Source organism: Sinocyclocheilus rhinocerous, unplaced genomic scaffold, assembly GCF_001515625.1.
Source record: "Sinocyclocheilus rhinocerous isolate Xijiao unplaced genomic scaffold, SAMN03320098_v1.1 scaffold584, whole genome shotgun sequence".
Classification (NCBI taxonomy): domain Eukaryota; kingdom Metazoa; phylum Chordata; class Actinopteri; order Cypriniformes; family Cyprinidae; genus Sinocyclocheilus; species Sinocyclocheilus rhinocerous.
Window position 1 is genome coordinate 593,791 of NW_015630348.1, and position 15,872 is coordinate 609,662.

Genomic DNA, 15,872 nt, shown 5'->3' on the forward strand with positions numbered 1-15,872 from the left:
ATACCTAATGCAGAAAAGCCGCCTCTTTTTCCGAATTGCGTAGATGACCACTATCTTTCTTTCATCTCTTCTGACAAATTTTCAGTCAAATCGTTTTCTGTGTGCTAGATCAGAGCTAGAGCCCTGCATTTCAGCTCGGGCCCGACGGACCCCGACTTTTTTACGCCCCTCGGGACGGGCTTCGGGCCAATTTTCACGTCATAGTTCAGACGCGGCCGGGCCTCGGACCTGTTTTAGACTTCTCCTTATTTTTATATTTTAGACATCCATCAATTAGTGATTAAAAAAATTGCTGCGCTGGTGGAAACAACAGGAGACCGTGCTGTCAAGAGCGGCTCGACAGTGTTTAGTGTCCAGCTGCAGCAGCATGCGTGCAGTCAGCGCAGCTGAAGAGATCTGCGTTCAAATGCACGCAAGAGGCTAAAGCTTGCTGCAAAGCACCGGCAAAAGTAATTACCATAAATGTGTCAGGGGGAAATAGTAAGGGGATATTTGAATTATTTAAGTTCAATTTTGTTAAGTAGTAATTTAAAGCTTTGTATAGATATATTTATCATGTCTGTGAGGCATGTATTCGCTGAGTTTCGGTTCATTTTTGTGAAGCGCTCCTGTTCAAAACGAGACGGCAGAAAGCGCATCATGTTTGTTTTCTTTATTTTATAAAAGCACAACGTTTTGTTGATATTGTGAGTGCACACAAATAAAAGTAGACCCTTTACAGTTACGAATGATGTATTACTCTTACCTTTATGAGCAAAAATGACGGCGTATCCACTGAAAAAAATGCAAGTGATAGCGCTGGCGCCTCCATGTCCTGCAAAGCGCGCTTTAGCTTGCACTCTCCGGACACAAACTATTGGATATACCGCACATTTATCTAGGTTTAACGTTTAAACATTGTTATATGATTGAACTGTTTTATATCTATAGCTAGATTTTATTTTAGTCAGGTCGTGATGATTTGAGAAGGCTAAATTGATCAAACATAGGCTCACTGTCTGCCGCTGGCCGCTTGGTCGTTACTTTAAAAACAAAAACTTATATTTAACGAACAAAAAATGCTCCAAACGTTTTTCTAAATTAACTTATTAAAAAAACGAAACGAAATATAATCACTTTGCCATTACATACAAAACTGAACTGGGCCTATTTTAATAGCTGAAACAGTAGTATACTGTAGGCTGTTTTGAGAGAAGCTGTCGGACACGGGCCGGGCTATTTGAGGCCCGTGCAGCCGGCGCAGGGCTCTAATCAGAGCAAGTTTCTTATTCTCCTCATAACTGAGAAACTTATTTTTGATGTAGCCGAACCAACGGGTAGCGTGAGTGCAAGCTGCAGTAGGCCTAGTCTGAAAAAGTTTGGATAGGCCTATTTGTCCTTCCGTAGCCTACTTTTTACATCTTTAAGTTTCTCAAGAGTGATCGGCGATGTAATCGCACATTTCACAAGATCCATTTCAGCTGTCACAAGCTGAGGGTGAAGCTTAAGGCATACATGCTTAGTAGAGGACTGGTGCCGATTTTCTCTGAACTGAATACTGCGTCACACGCCACACTCGAAGCCAACGCTTCATGTGAAAATCGCCTGTCCAATTCAGCCAGCAGTGACTCAGTCCACCACTTTTTTATTCGTGGGTTTATTAAACAAGACAACGAATTTCCATTATTCAGTTAACTTGTTAAAGCGGGAAAATAATGAAAGGAAGTTAGAATCATGATGAGTCGCGAGGATGGGGCTTAAATATCATAGAAATTAATTTAGCCCAAAACATACTTATTCAATCCACTAAAATAATAAGATAATACAAATAAAATGAGAAAATATAAATTATGAATTTTTTTTATATTTTAGTTATAGCTCAGACAAATCATGATTGGCTCTCGTCTGGGGGGGCAGTGCCAAACTCCTATGCTTTCAGGGCATTACTACTTAACCGTCAGTCTCATTTACATTCACCATGTTTGTAGTTCCGAACCAAATCCCCCTCCAAAACTCAATGGGATGTAAAAAAATATCAGCAGTTAGAGTGTGCATGGATCCACACTTTGGAAATCTACTGGAAATAGTAGATACTAGGGAACTTTTGGCATACACTTTTCAACATGCTATGCTTTGGGTCTAATCTCACATACTAATAAGTATGGATAATATGTACATTGGTAGCATTTTCTGTAGCTACTTCCCTCTGTTCAAATACCACTGGTGCTGGAGATTGGGAAAAAAGAAAAGAAAAAGTGCAAAACTCCACAGATTTGCATTGCAGATCAAAATAAATTTGCACTTAATTCTTATATATTCTTCTGAAAATGTACTTTGATAACAATAGTTTCTGCCAAGTACCATAGTTATTTATTGCTACAGCTATATAATTAATTATTTGGAATCTCCTTTAAAAGTGTAAAAACTTTTTTTTTCTTCTTCTTCTTATTTTTAGTGGTAAGAATAAATGTGAGAATTCACAGGGACTTGAAGTTTTAGCTAACATGGTCAGCTTGCCATCTTTTGTCATTATTGTAAGTTGGCTGATTTAACTCTCTGCAAATGGTCTTTAAGATGCATTAACCATTAGTTCATGACTACTTCGCATGTTGATGGAAAGGCTTCCTGAACGGGTGTGACCATTTGGAACAAGGCCTAACACTATTATTATCACAAGTTGTGGCCTGTTCCTCGGTTCTTATGTCTAAATCTTTTCATCATTTTGTTTGGCATTTCATCATTGTGAAGTCAGAACAATGCCTAAAGCATCTTAAGGGAACTGCTAAAGACCTCTTAATTTGTCAAATCAAAGCTGCAGACAGTGCACTTACTCCCCTTGTGTAAGTTATTTCCTTCTTCTTGCTCAAAGCATCAACCCATGATGAAGGTCTTTTCATGTGGTTAATCTCATCTCTCAGTTGTCAACATATTCCTGCCTGTTAGGTGTAGATTTCTATGGCAGACTAAACAATCAGAGAAGGGCACACATTGAAGTGATTCTCCCAGACAAATGATGCAATGGCAAAGCAATTCACTTTCAGCCCCAGACCACTACAGAAGGGAAAAAAAAATCTGAGACCAGAAGCATGTGGAAGCTGAAGATCTCAATCTGACATGATCAGATTTTGAAGTTTGCTGTTTTATTGTTGCATTGTGTGCAACATGGACAGAATGATCAATTGTAGAGGTGAAGTCATTATATATACTGTATGTACAGTACATATATATATGATAAATGTGTCATTTTGGGATTGTGGAAGGTATACTATGGTCTTTTTTGACAAATGATTTTGACAGTCAGAACAGGAATAGGTTTTTAAAGAAAACATGGTACTGTAAAGACAAAACATACCTAATGCTTTATTTTGGCTATTTTTTGGTTTGTAGAAGTATTCGCCTCTAGGTATGCAGATAATATTGCTTATGGATCCCTCAGTAGCATAAAGTGGAAAGGTGTAGTATGTGGTGCCGCCAGACTGGAGGTCATGTGCAGACTATGGGAGAGTATCATATTCCAGCCCAAAACCTACAGCAGATGTCAGCACCTCTGCCAGAAAGAATCTCTCCCTCTCTCTGTATATGGGGGAGGGGTTTCAGTAGATTGCTATTTTGCCTTGTTTGAGACACTACAGTGTCTTATGCTTTCATGGTGGTCCTGTGAGTCACTTTGATATTGAATCTAGATAAACAGTGAAATTACAAACAAGGCTATTTGAGGGCTGGAGGAAAAGGTCACTGCGGTCACTGCCTGTCTGGCCAGCAAACACTGAGTTAGCATCCGGCTGTAGCATTAGCGAGAACATAATCTTTGTCTGTTTGCAGTGAGGTCATAGAGGAAACTAAACTAAACAAACGTTGTGTCACCTTCTATCCAGTGCAGTATCCATCATGCAGGATATGACACGTTAGCTTGTCCAGAACAGGAAATGCATCATCGGTGAGGGACATTACAATGACGTGCTGATGATTTACAGTCAAATCCAGTGTTATTTTTGCATTATTTACATACTATGATAGTATTTTTTATATTATGCTTTTATTTTTATATATATGTTTTTGTTTTAATAGTTTAATACATTTGGTTTAGAAATAGTTTTGATAGTTTAACCTTTAGTAATTTTGTTATTTGCTTTTGCCATTTTCACTAGTTTTTAAATTTTCTATTTAGCTTCAATTTATTTGTATTTTTGAGTTTTAGTTTTAGTAATTTTAGCACTTCAGTTTAAACTTTAATTTAATTTCAGTTAGTTACCAAGGCAATATTTATTTGATTTTAACATTTAAAATTTGTAATAGTTTTAGTTTTGGCTAACACTAACATTAACTGGAAAAGTCATTTGTCACGTTTAAGGTATTTTGGCTTGTAATAATTATATTAAGTAGCATATAGTATAAAGACATGGTTGTTGTAGTAAAACCATATGGATTTTAAAAATCCTCTTGTGTTTAACATCTGATCTCTGTTTGTACTGTACTGCACATTTGTAGCTGTTAAAGTTCCATGTAATTTGTCAGGTGAGTAAATTCTCTCCTTGTACATTGCTTCTAGTCTGTGATTTGGTCCTGTTCCAACGTGAGAAAAAGACTATTGACCTGCTCACTTTGATTCATTTGGGTCTGTTCCAAGAGACATAAAAAGGGAAAGTAAAAGTTAAAACAATCTCTTGCTAAGCTGCAATTACGACCTAAGGAATTATCGCACTCCGTACTTCACAAGAGGGATGAACTTGATAGATTTTATCAGATAAAAATGTTGTAAAGCGAATGAGTGAGAGTCTATAGGATGAGTCATGCTCCTTGCACAGCTTTTTGGCAAGATAAACAGTGTGAACCCCTGAAATAGACAGGAAATGTGAGAATATAAGTCTGCGATATACAGATTTATTAATAAACTTCCTATCATGTCTGTCTAGACAAACTTCTTTAAATTCATAATTTAGACTTCTCCATACACATCTTGTGACCGTCCCTTTCTTACATGTCATTTTTCACATCTAGTGACTATATACGACGACTAATTCAGAGTCCCAGCAGTTATTCTCCATTAGGGTCTTCCTGATACTCCTTCAGACCTCTGGAATGCTTGCCAATCACCTCTTGAGAGCTACACACCATCATACGGCAAAAAGAAGTGTCTTTGAGAAAGTAAAGTGGTACCTTCATCCTATGACTGCTTTTATTTTAATTTTTATTGAAGAATGTGTCAGCACAGGGGTGTGTGGAGACTGATAGCAAAGTGGAGTCTGCATGCCAGATATAATACCACATTCGATTTGCTAGAACATACTGACATATTTTTGGACCGGTGCTACATTGTCCATCAGCTATGTGGCTTTTGGCCAAACATTGAACGTTTTCTGAAAACAAGCCTCCCTTTGTTCCTGGTCATTTATTGTCGGGGTTTTAATTCAACTGGTATTAATCAGTAATCTAGTTTATGTGCACGCTTTATTAATACGTTCTGCTCCGCTACGATGAAAAACCGAGACTAAGGCGTCTATTGTTCTGACAAAGCTGATGAAGGAGGTATAGTATTGCGTATAATTCATACGAACAATGCTTGAGGTCTTTGGACATAGAGTGCCCTGTGGAAATTTGTGAATGTCTGTGTTTTCATTCTCACTTAATCCAAACACCATTCGCCCAGGACCCTTGGAGAATATCTGCATGGGAGAGAAATGTGTCTGAGCTTTGCCTTTGGTTCACGTCTTAATGTTTGTGTAGTCTGTTGAGTGAAGTAATAGAGTGCTTGACGTCGCTCAGAGAGAACAAAAATGTATTTGGCCTCGGTTTGAGACTATACCTGATGGCTACATTCCACTAACAACTGGTTCTATGTCTCGATGTTCTTAAAAATACAGACATTCGCACCTTGTGTCTGTTGGCTGGCACACTTGTGTTTTACTTTGCTTGTTGCTGGAGTACTCTTGTTTAAGATTAAAATGGCACCATTCATTCAGCTAGGAACAATTATAGAGGGATATATATAAAAAAATTATAAAATAAATAACATTAACCCTTGTGCTACGCTGAAAATCCTTTCCCTAATCTGGTGATCTCAGTTGAAATTGACTGGCCTTTTAAAAATTGTTTGTAAATCGCATTGACCTATTATCACTCAATCTTTTAGTCAACTTTGTTTTCTTTCAGTTAGCACAGGTTTTTGTATTTCTTTTTGGAAGTGACTGTTCATAGGAATCATGGATCTGAGCTTATGCACCTCAGTTTTTGAGTGGGGGAAAAAAAAACATTGTTTGTGGATAATTTTGGTAATGTTTACTTAAAAACTGTCAAACAATCGTCAAACAATTTCTCAAAAAGTTATAATACCCTGTGTGAGCAAAGACAGTAAGTATTATTAGTATAATGCAAAAACATGAACTCATAATTTTCTAGGTCAAAATGGCCAAAACTTAACATGAGGGTTAAGTGTTTAATTATTTACACATGCACAAAAATACACAGGTTTTATTCTTCTTCTTTTTTTTTTTAAGTAAAACAATCATTCTTACATTGTTGCTTTCATTCTTGCATTATTTTTTCTTGTACGGATTCATTCTTTTCTCTCTCTTTCGCTCTCTCTTGCATCTATTTCTATTTGCAATTGTCCTTGCATGCATTCTTCTTTCTTGCATTCATTCTTTTTCTTTCTTTCTTTCTTTTTTTTTGCATACTGTATGAGTTCTTTATTTCTCTCTTTTTCTTCTTTCTGTTACAGAAGCACAATTTCAAGCATCATATGGACACAGCAGAGAATACTGTGTGTGATAATAATTTTCAGGAGCACACTGGTGCTGAAACGGCAGAGCAAGTGTGATGACCTTGCATTATATTCCAGTGCTGCTGTGGAAGCCGTGTGATTAATTCTGTCCTTGTACAGCGTTCTACTGCGCATGTTGCATGACAGGTGCACACACAAGGATCCATCTTGGTAACCCTTTAAGAATGCAATAGGACAGCGGGAATATAGATTCTGTTCAGATTATTGAAACTGAAAAAGGTAAGAAAAACAGGCGGGAATCGCCGCCGTAATGAAATTTCGCGCTGACTGAAGGAACGACGAGTAGAATGCGATATAGACGGCGACCGGTCATAAAGGCTTTTTAACGACCGATCGCACTGTCAGCGCTACTGGGTCGGATCTGTGGAACAACAACCGTTACCATATTGAAATGGTGAGTGAAACCGCGAGTAATATTTAAAGAAAAGAACGATCGAGCGTTTTAAATGTGTATGATGAATGGGGGGAGGTGCGACGCGCATAAATGCTGTCATTCTGTGTTGTATTTCCCTCATCATCGTCATCCCAGCCCCCTCGTCGTCATGGTTGTTATTATTTTATTAGGTTTGAAATTAAAATAAATTAACACAAACATTTATATTTTTATACACTTTTATATTTTTCTATATGGAGATGAACAGTCACTATATGGAGCCTTCATAATATTGTATGATCAGCATTTTGTTTAAACCTCTTCTGATTGCTGTAGCATATTGTGTGAGCTACAGTAGGCATAATTAATATAATGAACATGATTAAATATATTTTTTCACCTCAGTTACCTCTAATACTTAATTTCTGTTAATCTGTTTTTCTTAGGTTCCTGTACAGATCTTTGTCATAGGTCAGAGATCATGAAAAATGAACATCACCTGTGTATAAGTGGAACAGAGTGAGTTTTTTTTTAGCTGTGAATGAAGCAGTCAGGCTTACTAAGGGCAGACAGCCAAAAAAAGAAGTGTTTCAATTGAATAAGGGTCAAGTTTACTTAGATTTAGTCTGTTGTGAAAATAAAGCAAAACCATGTCTCTCTTTCCCTTAAATTATCTTCCGTAGTAAAACATTGCATCCACAGGTCGTTGCTATACCTTTACGCATTTGCATATACATAAAATAGAAGCATGCCAGTAGGAGATTAGAGTGATGAGGTTTGCCAATATGAGCATCATCTGTCAGGCTAAAATGATGTAATATTTATATGATGATATATATATATATATATATATATATATATATATATGCCCATTTTTACATTTATATATTACATTGGTGTGAGCCAGAACCCAATTCTTTCTAGGAGCAGGACTGAGCACATCTAGTTCTTTCCCTTAAATTATCTTCCGTAGTAAAACATTATAATCCATTTCTTGAATTTCTATACTTTATATGTAGATCTGCAGTCAGTATTTGTGTGTGTCTTTCCAAAGAAGAACATTAAACTCAAATTGCCATGACCGCTGAATCAGGGAATGAGAGAGAGAAAGAGATTTAGAGATATGGAGAGATCGGAAAGAGAAACACAAGCATCTGGTGATAATAATAATGATGGAATGAGTGAGAGATTGGAGGAGTGTGCATGCACGCTGGCCTGTTTCAGTTAAGATGATGATCAATGCACTGGCGCAGAATCAGGCCTCCAGAGGTGGAGGGTGGAAGAGTCTAGACAGGGGAGTTTTCTGGCAGTGTTCCTCAGAGGGGAATTCCTCATGCTGATCTTTCCAATTGTTTCCTCTCATCTACATTTGGGACACTCATGGATGGTTGTGTTGTACAGAGGACTGTACATGAGTCAAACAGGTTGACGTTTGGCATAGTTCAAACTGCTGACATGTAGGTCTTACTTTAAGCATAACTAAGTTATTTCCTATAGTACATTTTAAATGAATTAATCCTGCTAATGTTCTTATAATGCACATGCAAGGATACCAAGAACGCTCGTGACATAAATATCAGTAAGGCACTGTTTAGGGGCAAAATTAGTAGTTTTGGTAATAAATTAAATAATTTGTCCTATATAATTTGTGGAAACAATGTGCTTTTATACTGTAGAAGCACACTGTCAGACCACCCACAGTGACAGACACCCATAACCATTTTTAAAGTGGTCACAGATACAACAGAACCACATTTCCTGAGCCAACGGACCATCAGTCTCCAAGATAGCCCAGCGCATACTTGCCCTAACTGTATGTCCTCTGAGAGAGGACATTGTTATCCATTAATATTGTTGGGAATTGCAGGGCTATGTTTATGTAAGACTTTGAACAAAGGAAATAATATCAGATTTTTTTTCTCTCGAAACAGTAGATGTTAAAATATTGACAATGCTTTGTTTTTTTGTTGTTTTTAAATTTTGAATTAAATAAAGGGGATTAAATCACACTATTAAAATCAGCCCTAAATTACCTAATAACCATTACAGAAATAATGTCAGTATGCATCTAATATAATACATGTATACCTGCTCTGTTTCTCTTCCAGGCTAAGTTAAACTGCTGTAATATGAAGGCTCTAAAGGTGATTTTCTTGTTGCTTATCATCTGTGTCTGGATGGAAGGAGGATTCACCAAAGAAAAATCTGCTAAGAAGGGAAAGAAGAATGGAAAACAGGTTTACTGTCCTTCGTAAGTACATTCGTATGCAACATTTTATGGCTCATTTTTCATAAAACACTGCTATTGCGCTATACAGATATCATGTTGACTATGGAAACTATAGACTAACAGTTAACTAACAGTTAACTAACGGTTAAAGGGACAGTTCACCCAAAAATGAAAATTCTGTTAATTACTCACCCTCACGTTGTTCCAAACCCGTAAGACCATCGTTCTTCTTCAGAACACAAATGAAGATATTTTTGATGAAATCGAAGAGCTTTCTGACCCTGCATAGACAGCAACACAAATGAAATGTTTTATGGCCCAGAAAGGTAGTAAGGATATTGAATTTTCATTTTTGGGTGAACTATCCATTTAATCTGCTCTAATGTTGTGTGTACTTCACATTTCGCACGTGAAGTAACTCACATCATCATAATGTTCATAATGACTCTTGAGTTGGAAATGCTGCCCTTTGCAATAGTATAATGAAAAATGAAAGACATTTTAATAAACAGATGACTGAAACTTTAAACATGAGCATGATTTCACATAGTTTTGTTGTTGTAAATGGTTGCACCCTAATGTCCCCCATCTTTGCTCCCTTCAGGCAGCTGTCGTCAGAGGATCTGGCACGGGTTCCAGCAAACTCTACCAGCAATATCCTCAACAGGCTTTTGGTCAGCTATGACCCAAGAATCCGACCCAACTTCAAAGGTCAGTATAGCGCCATGATATATGTAATTATGAACAAGATTCATTATGTTGTCTCATCTATCTAGCAACACCCCAGAAGCCAAATAGAGACCTCCTATCAGCCACTCAAACGGTCTTACCAACTGCCAACCAATGCCCTACCACTTTCCTCAGATTACCTCAGCAATAGCAGCAAGAGTTTTTCTTAACAAGCTTTCCCTTCCTTGTATAAATATATACCTCTGCTGGTACTGGTTACACAGGTGAAAAAAGTACACTTTCATAAAGTGCTCTATTTTACTTAATATACTCAAAATGATTCTTTAGTACTTCTTAAGATAAACTTAAGATCATCTAAGTGTACTCAACTGTGCTATTTTGTGACACCGCTAAAATGTGCTTTTAACATACTCTCTTTGTATTTAAAAATGTATTTAGTCACCACTTGTAATACACTTGAGTGTACTAGTGTATGGTTCAAGTTTCCCTTCCTTGTTACTATTATTACATTGTCTTTTGCGTGCCCACCTGTCAATGAATATATTTATGTCCAATTATTAAACATTACAAAGCATGTTTTAATGTATGTATATACATTGTGGCAGATACGTAATTCTAGGTTATGCTACTGTTGGCAGCCTTTCCTGATATAATGAAGCAGGTTGTAAAGAGTGAGAACCTCTGTCGCCTCCCTGCTCGCTGGCATTCGGCATAAACATGAGCCTTGATGTGGTCTGAGTGTTAAGAGCTCACTGTATGATTCAGTGTTATTACTCTCTATGGCCAGCCAGCTGCTCTTCATATCTGGGCAAGATGAAAGCTACTGGCAGTCATTAAAGTCAACATTATAATCTTGGGAATAGGAATAGCAGTGGAGTATTTGAAGCATTTTCCTATAATGCCATGCTTTCCACGTAGTATACATCAAGTGAAAACATATGTTTCATGGTATAAACCAAATAGTTAATGTTACCCGTAATAGTCCGTGAGAAAGTGTGCTGCGTAAATGACTTGAATGACTTTCAGAAGTCATGCTAGGATGACTTTTGGTGCGTCTTGTTTGATGGATGTGATTGATGTGCTGAGATGTAAAGTGTGTTTGTGTTTTGTTTTTAGGTATTCCTGTTGAGGATCGTGTGAACATTTTTATCAACAGCTTTGGGTCCATCCAAGAGACTACTATGGTATTGTACATCACTTTTGTCTTTCCATACACATAAATAGTGAACACAAAAATATAGCAATAAATAAACATAGAAATAATAATCATAAATATATAAACACTACCGTTCAAAAGCTTGGAGTTGGTACAAATGTTTTTGAATCTCTAATGCTCACCAAGGATTTATTTTATTTAACTGTAATTTGGTAAAAAATATTACAATTTACAATCACTGTTTTCTATTTTAACATATTTAAAATATAATTTATTCCTGTGATAAATTTTCAGCAGTCTTCAGTGTCACCTGGGGCCTGATGTATAAATGTTGCGTACGCACATTTCCATGCCCATTTTGTGTGTAATTTTCCACGCACATATCTGGATTTATAAAAAATAAACTAGGTGTAAATATGTGCGCACCGTATGGACACTCTAGACCAGGGGTGCCCAAACTCGGTCCTGGAGGGCCGGTGTCCTGCAGAGTTTAGCTCCAACTTGCCTCAACACACCTGCTGGGAAGTTTCTAGTATGCCTATAAGAGCTTGATTAGCTGGTTCAGGTGTGTTTAATTGGGGTTGGAGCTAAATTCTGCAGAACACTGGCCCTCCAGGACCGAGTTTGGGCACCCCTGCTCTAGTCCATGCGTACGCACTCTTTTACTGGAGGGAGCGAAATAAGGAAGCAAACAGAATGATTTTAAAGTCTGTTTTACATTTGACATACACGTTTAGATTAAATATGACACTCTGAATAATGAAATTAAGCACTGTTTTTTTTATGAAATTTTTATCCAGAAATTACAACATTTTTATATTACTTTAAACAGAAATATTTGCAGTGGATATGCTGCTTTCGAACAATTTTCCAGTGGTATGCGATTTAATGTTTTAATCTCCGCTTTAAATTGTGTTCTAAATAGCAAAACTCATGCTCTGAGAAAATACTTTTGCGTGAATAATAATGATCATTTTTGTGAACTTGTCTTTGTTTCATGGCTTTGGAACATAGGCGGTAACGACAGACATAAGGATGCGCTCTTTGATCAAACAGTCCATCGGTTTGATGACAGTAGCCTATAACCTCTGTTCACAGGTGTCACGCACAGACAGTAGCCTAATGATAACCCCTTTCGTGCTCTTCCCAATATTGTGACAAATACCTAGACTTGTGCCGGGATTCGGTAATGCGATATATCACGGTAATGAATATGCACGATATTGTTATCGTGGGCACTTCTAAATACGTGAATAATTATATATTACAAATTATTTTGAATGCATTTTAAGAATACTTTTCCCATCAACTGGTCAAAATGCACAACACTGCTGTATGCTGCGTGAAAGACGCGTGCGCACTCTGATGTAAATGGATGAGAAGCACATGGCGGAACATGTGAGACACTGTTGCCAACTAATTTTCAGAGGAAGTTACTAAAGGCTGAACGATTTGTTGCTAAAAGTTGCTAAGTGACGCTGTGACGTCACGGCGTGATGACGTCATTACGTAATCGCAACGCAAAACTGCATCTTTATGTAATATACAGAAAACACAATGCGTTTTCTCAAATTGACTGGCCACCTCAGCAAAAACATTATTTACTCCATAAATGGCTATTTCGGGGAGGAGACGGGGTGGAGATTCATGTACGCACAATCTTCAGCTGACTGACAGGTTCTGGCATACGCATGGCTTTATAAATCTGAAAACTTTTGTACGTACGCAAAATCTAGCTTTTGTGCGTACGCACACATTTAGGATGAAATCTACATAAAGTTTTATACATGAGGCCCCAGATCCTTTGGAAATCATTTTAATATGCTGACTTTCTTTCTTTCTTTCTTTCTTTCGTTCTTTCGTTCTCTCTTTCTTTCTTTCTTTCTTTCGGTGTTAACTGGTTAACTGTGATGCATTTTCTCCAGGATTATTTGATAAACAGAAAATGAAAAGGAACAGCATTTTTAAATAGAAATGAAGACATTTACTGTCACTTTTAATTTATTTAATGCATCCTTGCTAAATAAAAGTACAAAAAAAAAAAAACTTATCCCCAAACCTTTTGAATGGTAATGTATATAATTAACATATTTTCCATATTTACATTTTCATGTAAATCGGAGTCATTTCCAATCAACCAATTTCTTTGTCATTTCACCGTACAACAAAAAAAGTTCCCTGAATATAGATGTTTATCAAAACAAGCTGAACACAAATCTGTTAAGTGACATTTGCCAGAACGTTTGATCATTGAGTCTTGTATTTTCCTCAAGATTATTCAATTGTTTTCTTTTCTTACTTTTTTTACTTTCTGAATCTTAAAATATCATTGATATTGAAATCAATGATTAGATCAACAAAGAACGCAGATCAGTCTCAAAAAAAAAAGAAAAAAAAAGTTTTTAAAATGTCAGATTGTCAGACAACTCCTACCAGACAGACGATTAGATTCATGACTGTGCACGTTATTTTAGGCTTACCGTGTTTACTTAACACTCCACCAGGAAAAAAAAAGACAGCTCCAGACCCCACAATCTTACGTCTGGCTCCTTATGAGCAGTGACACCCATAAACAACCCATCATGCCAGAGTGTCTCAGATCAACTCCACTGAAAATATTTCCCCTGGAAACACATCAGAGGGCCATGTTTTCTGCCCAGCACTGCATGGTGTCATAGGTTGAATATAGTTTTGCATTCACTTCTACAGGAGTGTTGCATGACACCAGGCTTTTATAGCATTGGAAATGAGGTCCCATTTTGTTGTTGCATCGTTCTGCTGTGGTTAACCTTAAAATGAACAGGTGGTATACAACAGAAATACAAAAAGGCTATTCATAACCTCTCCAGAGGCACGAGTAGTAAGAAGTAGGCCACTTTGCTTACCACAGCTTATATAGTACTTTATTACCATTTGGACAGGAAGGTCCAACAAAACAACACTTGTAGACATTACAGCTAACAAAATTATGTTCTAAGAATATTTTGCTAGTCTTTTCATTAAGTTATGACAATGTTATTTTTGAAAGTTCTCTGAATGTTCAAAACATCAATTGTTTTTAAATGTTTAAAAAAAAAAATTCATGGTTATGTGAACACTAAAGGCCCAATAACTATAAACGATAACTACAATTTAAAAATCTTTCTAAATTTAAAAGAAGTGTCCACACAACAACTATAATAATAATGCCACACAGTAACTTTTTTCAGCTAATGAATGATAAAAACATTGGCAGCCAATCAGAATCCATCCTGCTCTAATAGTGAACTCAAGCATTTAAATTGGCAGAAGACAAAATTTCAATACATGCTTATAATAAACAATGTTATTGTGCATTGGTGTGGACACTATGTAGTTATTATAGTTATTGTTCTTAATGTGAATGGGCCTTAGGGGAACATTCCATTTTATTATTCTGCAAACAATATAGGAATGTTAGTTTTGATTTTTTTCTAAACATTCAAAAACAAGTAGTAACATTTATGAGAGATTTATTATGCCCTTTTTTACAATATGTAATATAAGTCTCAGGTGTCCCCAGAATGTGTCTATGAAGTTTCAGCTCAAAATACCCCACATATCATTTATTATACCATTTTGAAAATGCCTATTTTGAGTGGAAGCTGAAACACACTGTTTTTGTGCATGTCTCTTCAAATGCAAATGAGCTGCTGCTCCCCACCCCCTTTTCCAAAATAGGGCTGTGCCTTTACAGCTCGTACCTCAGATACTTTGCTAAAAACATCTGTTTGGTTTTGATTATAATGTCTATCGCACTGAAATCATGCGTTTAAAACCAAATTAGTTTATACTTCTGAGAGGCTATACGGTTTTCTGAGGGCACAAACTCGAAGCACGCACAAGGCATGTGAGTACTAAACTCTCTTTCATGTCTTATTGCGATTAAACAGTCAAATACACACTAGTTTATGTTAAAAACACACGAGTTACAAAAACAGTCGGTTATGTCTGTGAAGGTAAACAGCTGGGAAAGAAATTGCATGTTTATATTAGATATGTGTGGCAGCAGCGTAATATACTAGTGTTGTCAAAAGTACTGACTTCGGTACCAGTGCTCGGTGAAGAGTATGAAGTGATGATCATTGTAGCCAATCACAGACATATCTGTTGAGTATGTGAACACAATGGCCAATCAGAGGTGTTTAAGGGTGTTTTCACACTTGAGTCCTCTTTAAAAGAATCAAACCCAGACCCCTTTAAGTGGACCAAGAGGTGGACCAAGTGAAAAAGGACCCAGTTTTCTTTGTGTTCACACTATCGCAGTTCCTGAAAGAGGACTCAGATCCTTTTTTTGGTCCACTTATGCAGTAATGGTGTCTCAGACCTCTTTGTGTTCAGACTGTTGCGTTTGGATCTAGTCCAGTTCAGTGTTTGATGGCTGACATTATGGCCTCCAAAACTGGAATATTTTTTATCTTTTGCACAAAAATATAAGTTTCGTACACCTTTGTAATATTTATTTTGAATTGTTTTCCTTGTCTATGTAATCATGTTTATTTTATAGCACACAGGATTTTTAAGCTCAAATGTAAGACTTTTTAAGACCTGCACATATAAAATTTATGCCATATGAGTGAGGTGGGGCAATGTTTTAAAATGACTGTAAAAAGCATGATTTACAGTTCAAAATTTTTTTTTTTTT

At 36.8% G+C, this 15,872-nt stretch overlaps 1 protein-coding gene across 3 annotated transcripts in view; it reads left to right on the forward strand.

Moving 5' to 3' along the window:
- The window catches only part of glrbb (glycine receptor, beta b), a 34,352-nt gene that overhangs the window by 357 nt on the left and 18,123 nt on the right, over positions 1 to 15,872 (forward strand). The window contains exons 1-4 of one of the 3 annotated variants that reach the window (XM_016552403.1): positions 6,874 to 7,154; positions 9,242 to 9,384; positions 9,968 to 10,074; positions 11,170 to 11,237. In XM_016552403.1, the coding sequence (XP_016407889.1) occupies positions 7,152 to 7,154; positions 9,242 to 9,384; positions 9,968 to 10,074; positions 11,170 to 11,237 (321 nt within the window). In that variant the 5' untranslated portion in view covers positions 6,874 to 7,151. Of the gene's footprint in view, positions 1 to 6,873; positions 7,155 to 7,584; positions 7,653 to 9,241; positions 9,385 to 9,967; positions 10,075 to 11,169; positions 11,238 to 15,872 lie in introns of those variants that run through there. The other 2 variants (XM_016552404.1, XM_016552405.1) reach the window with 2 other exon arrangements.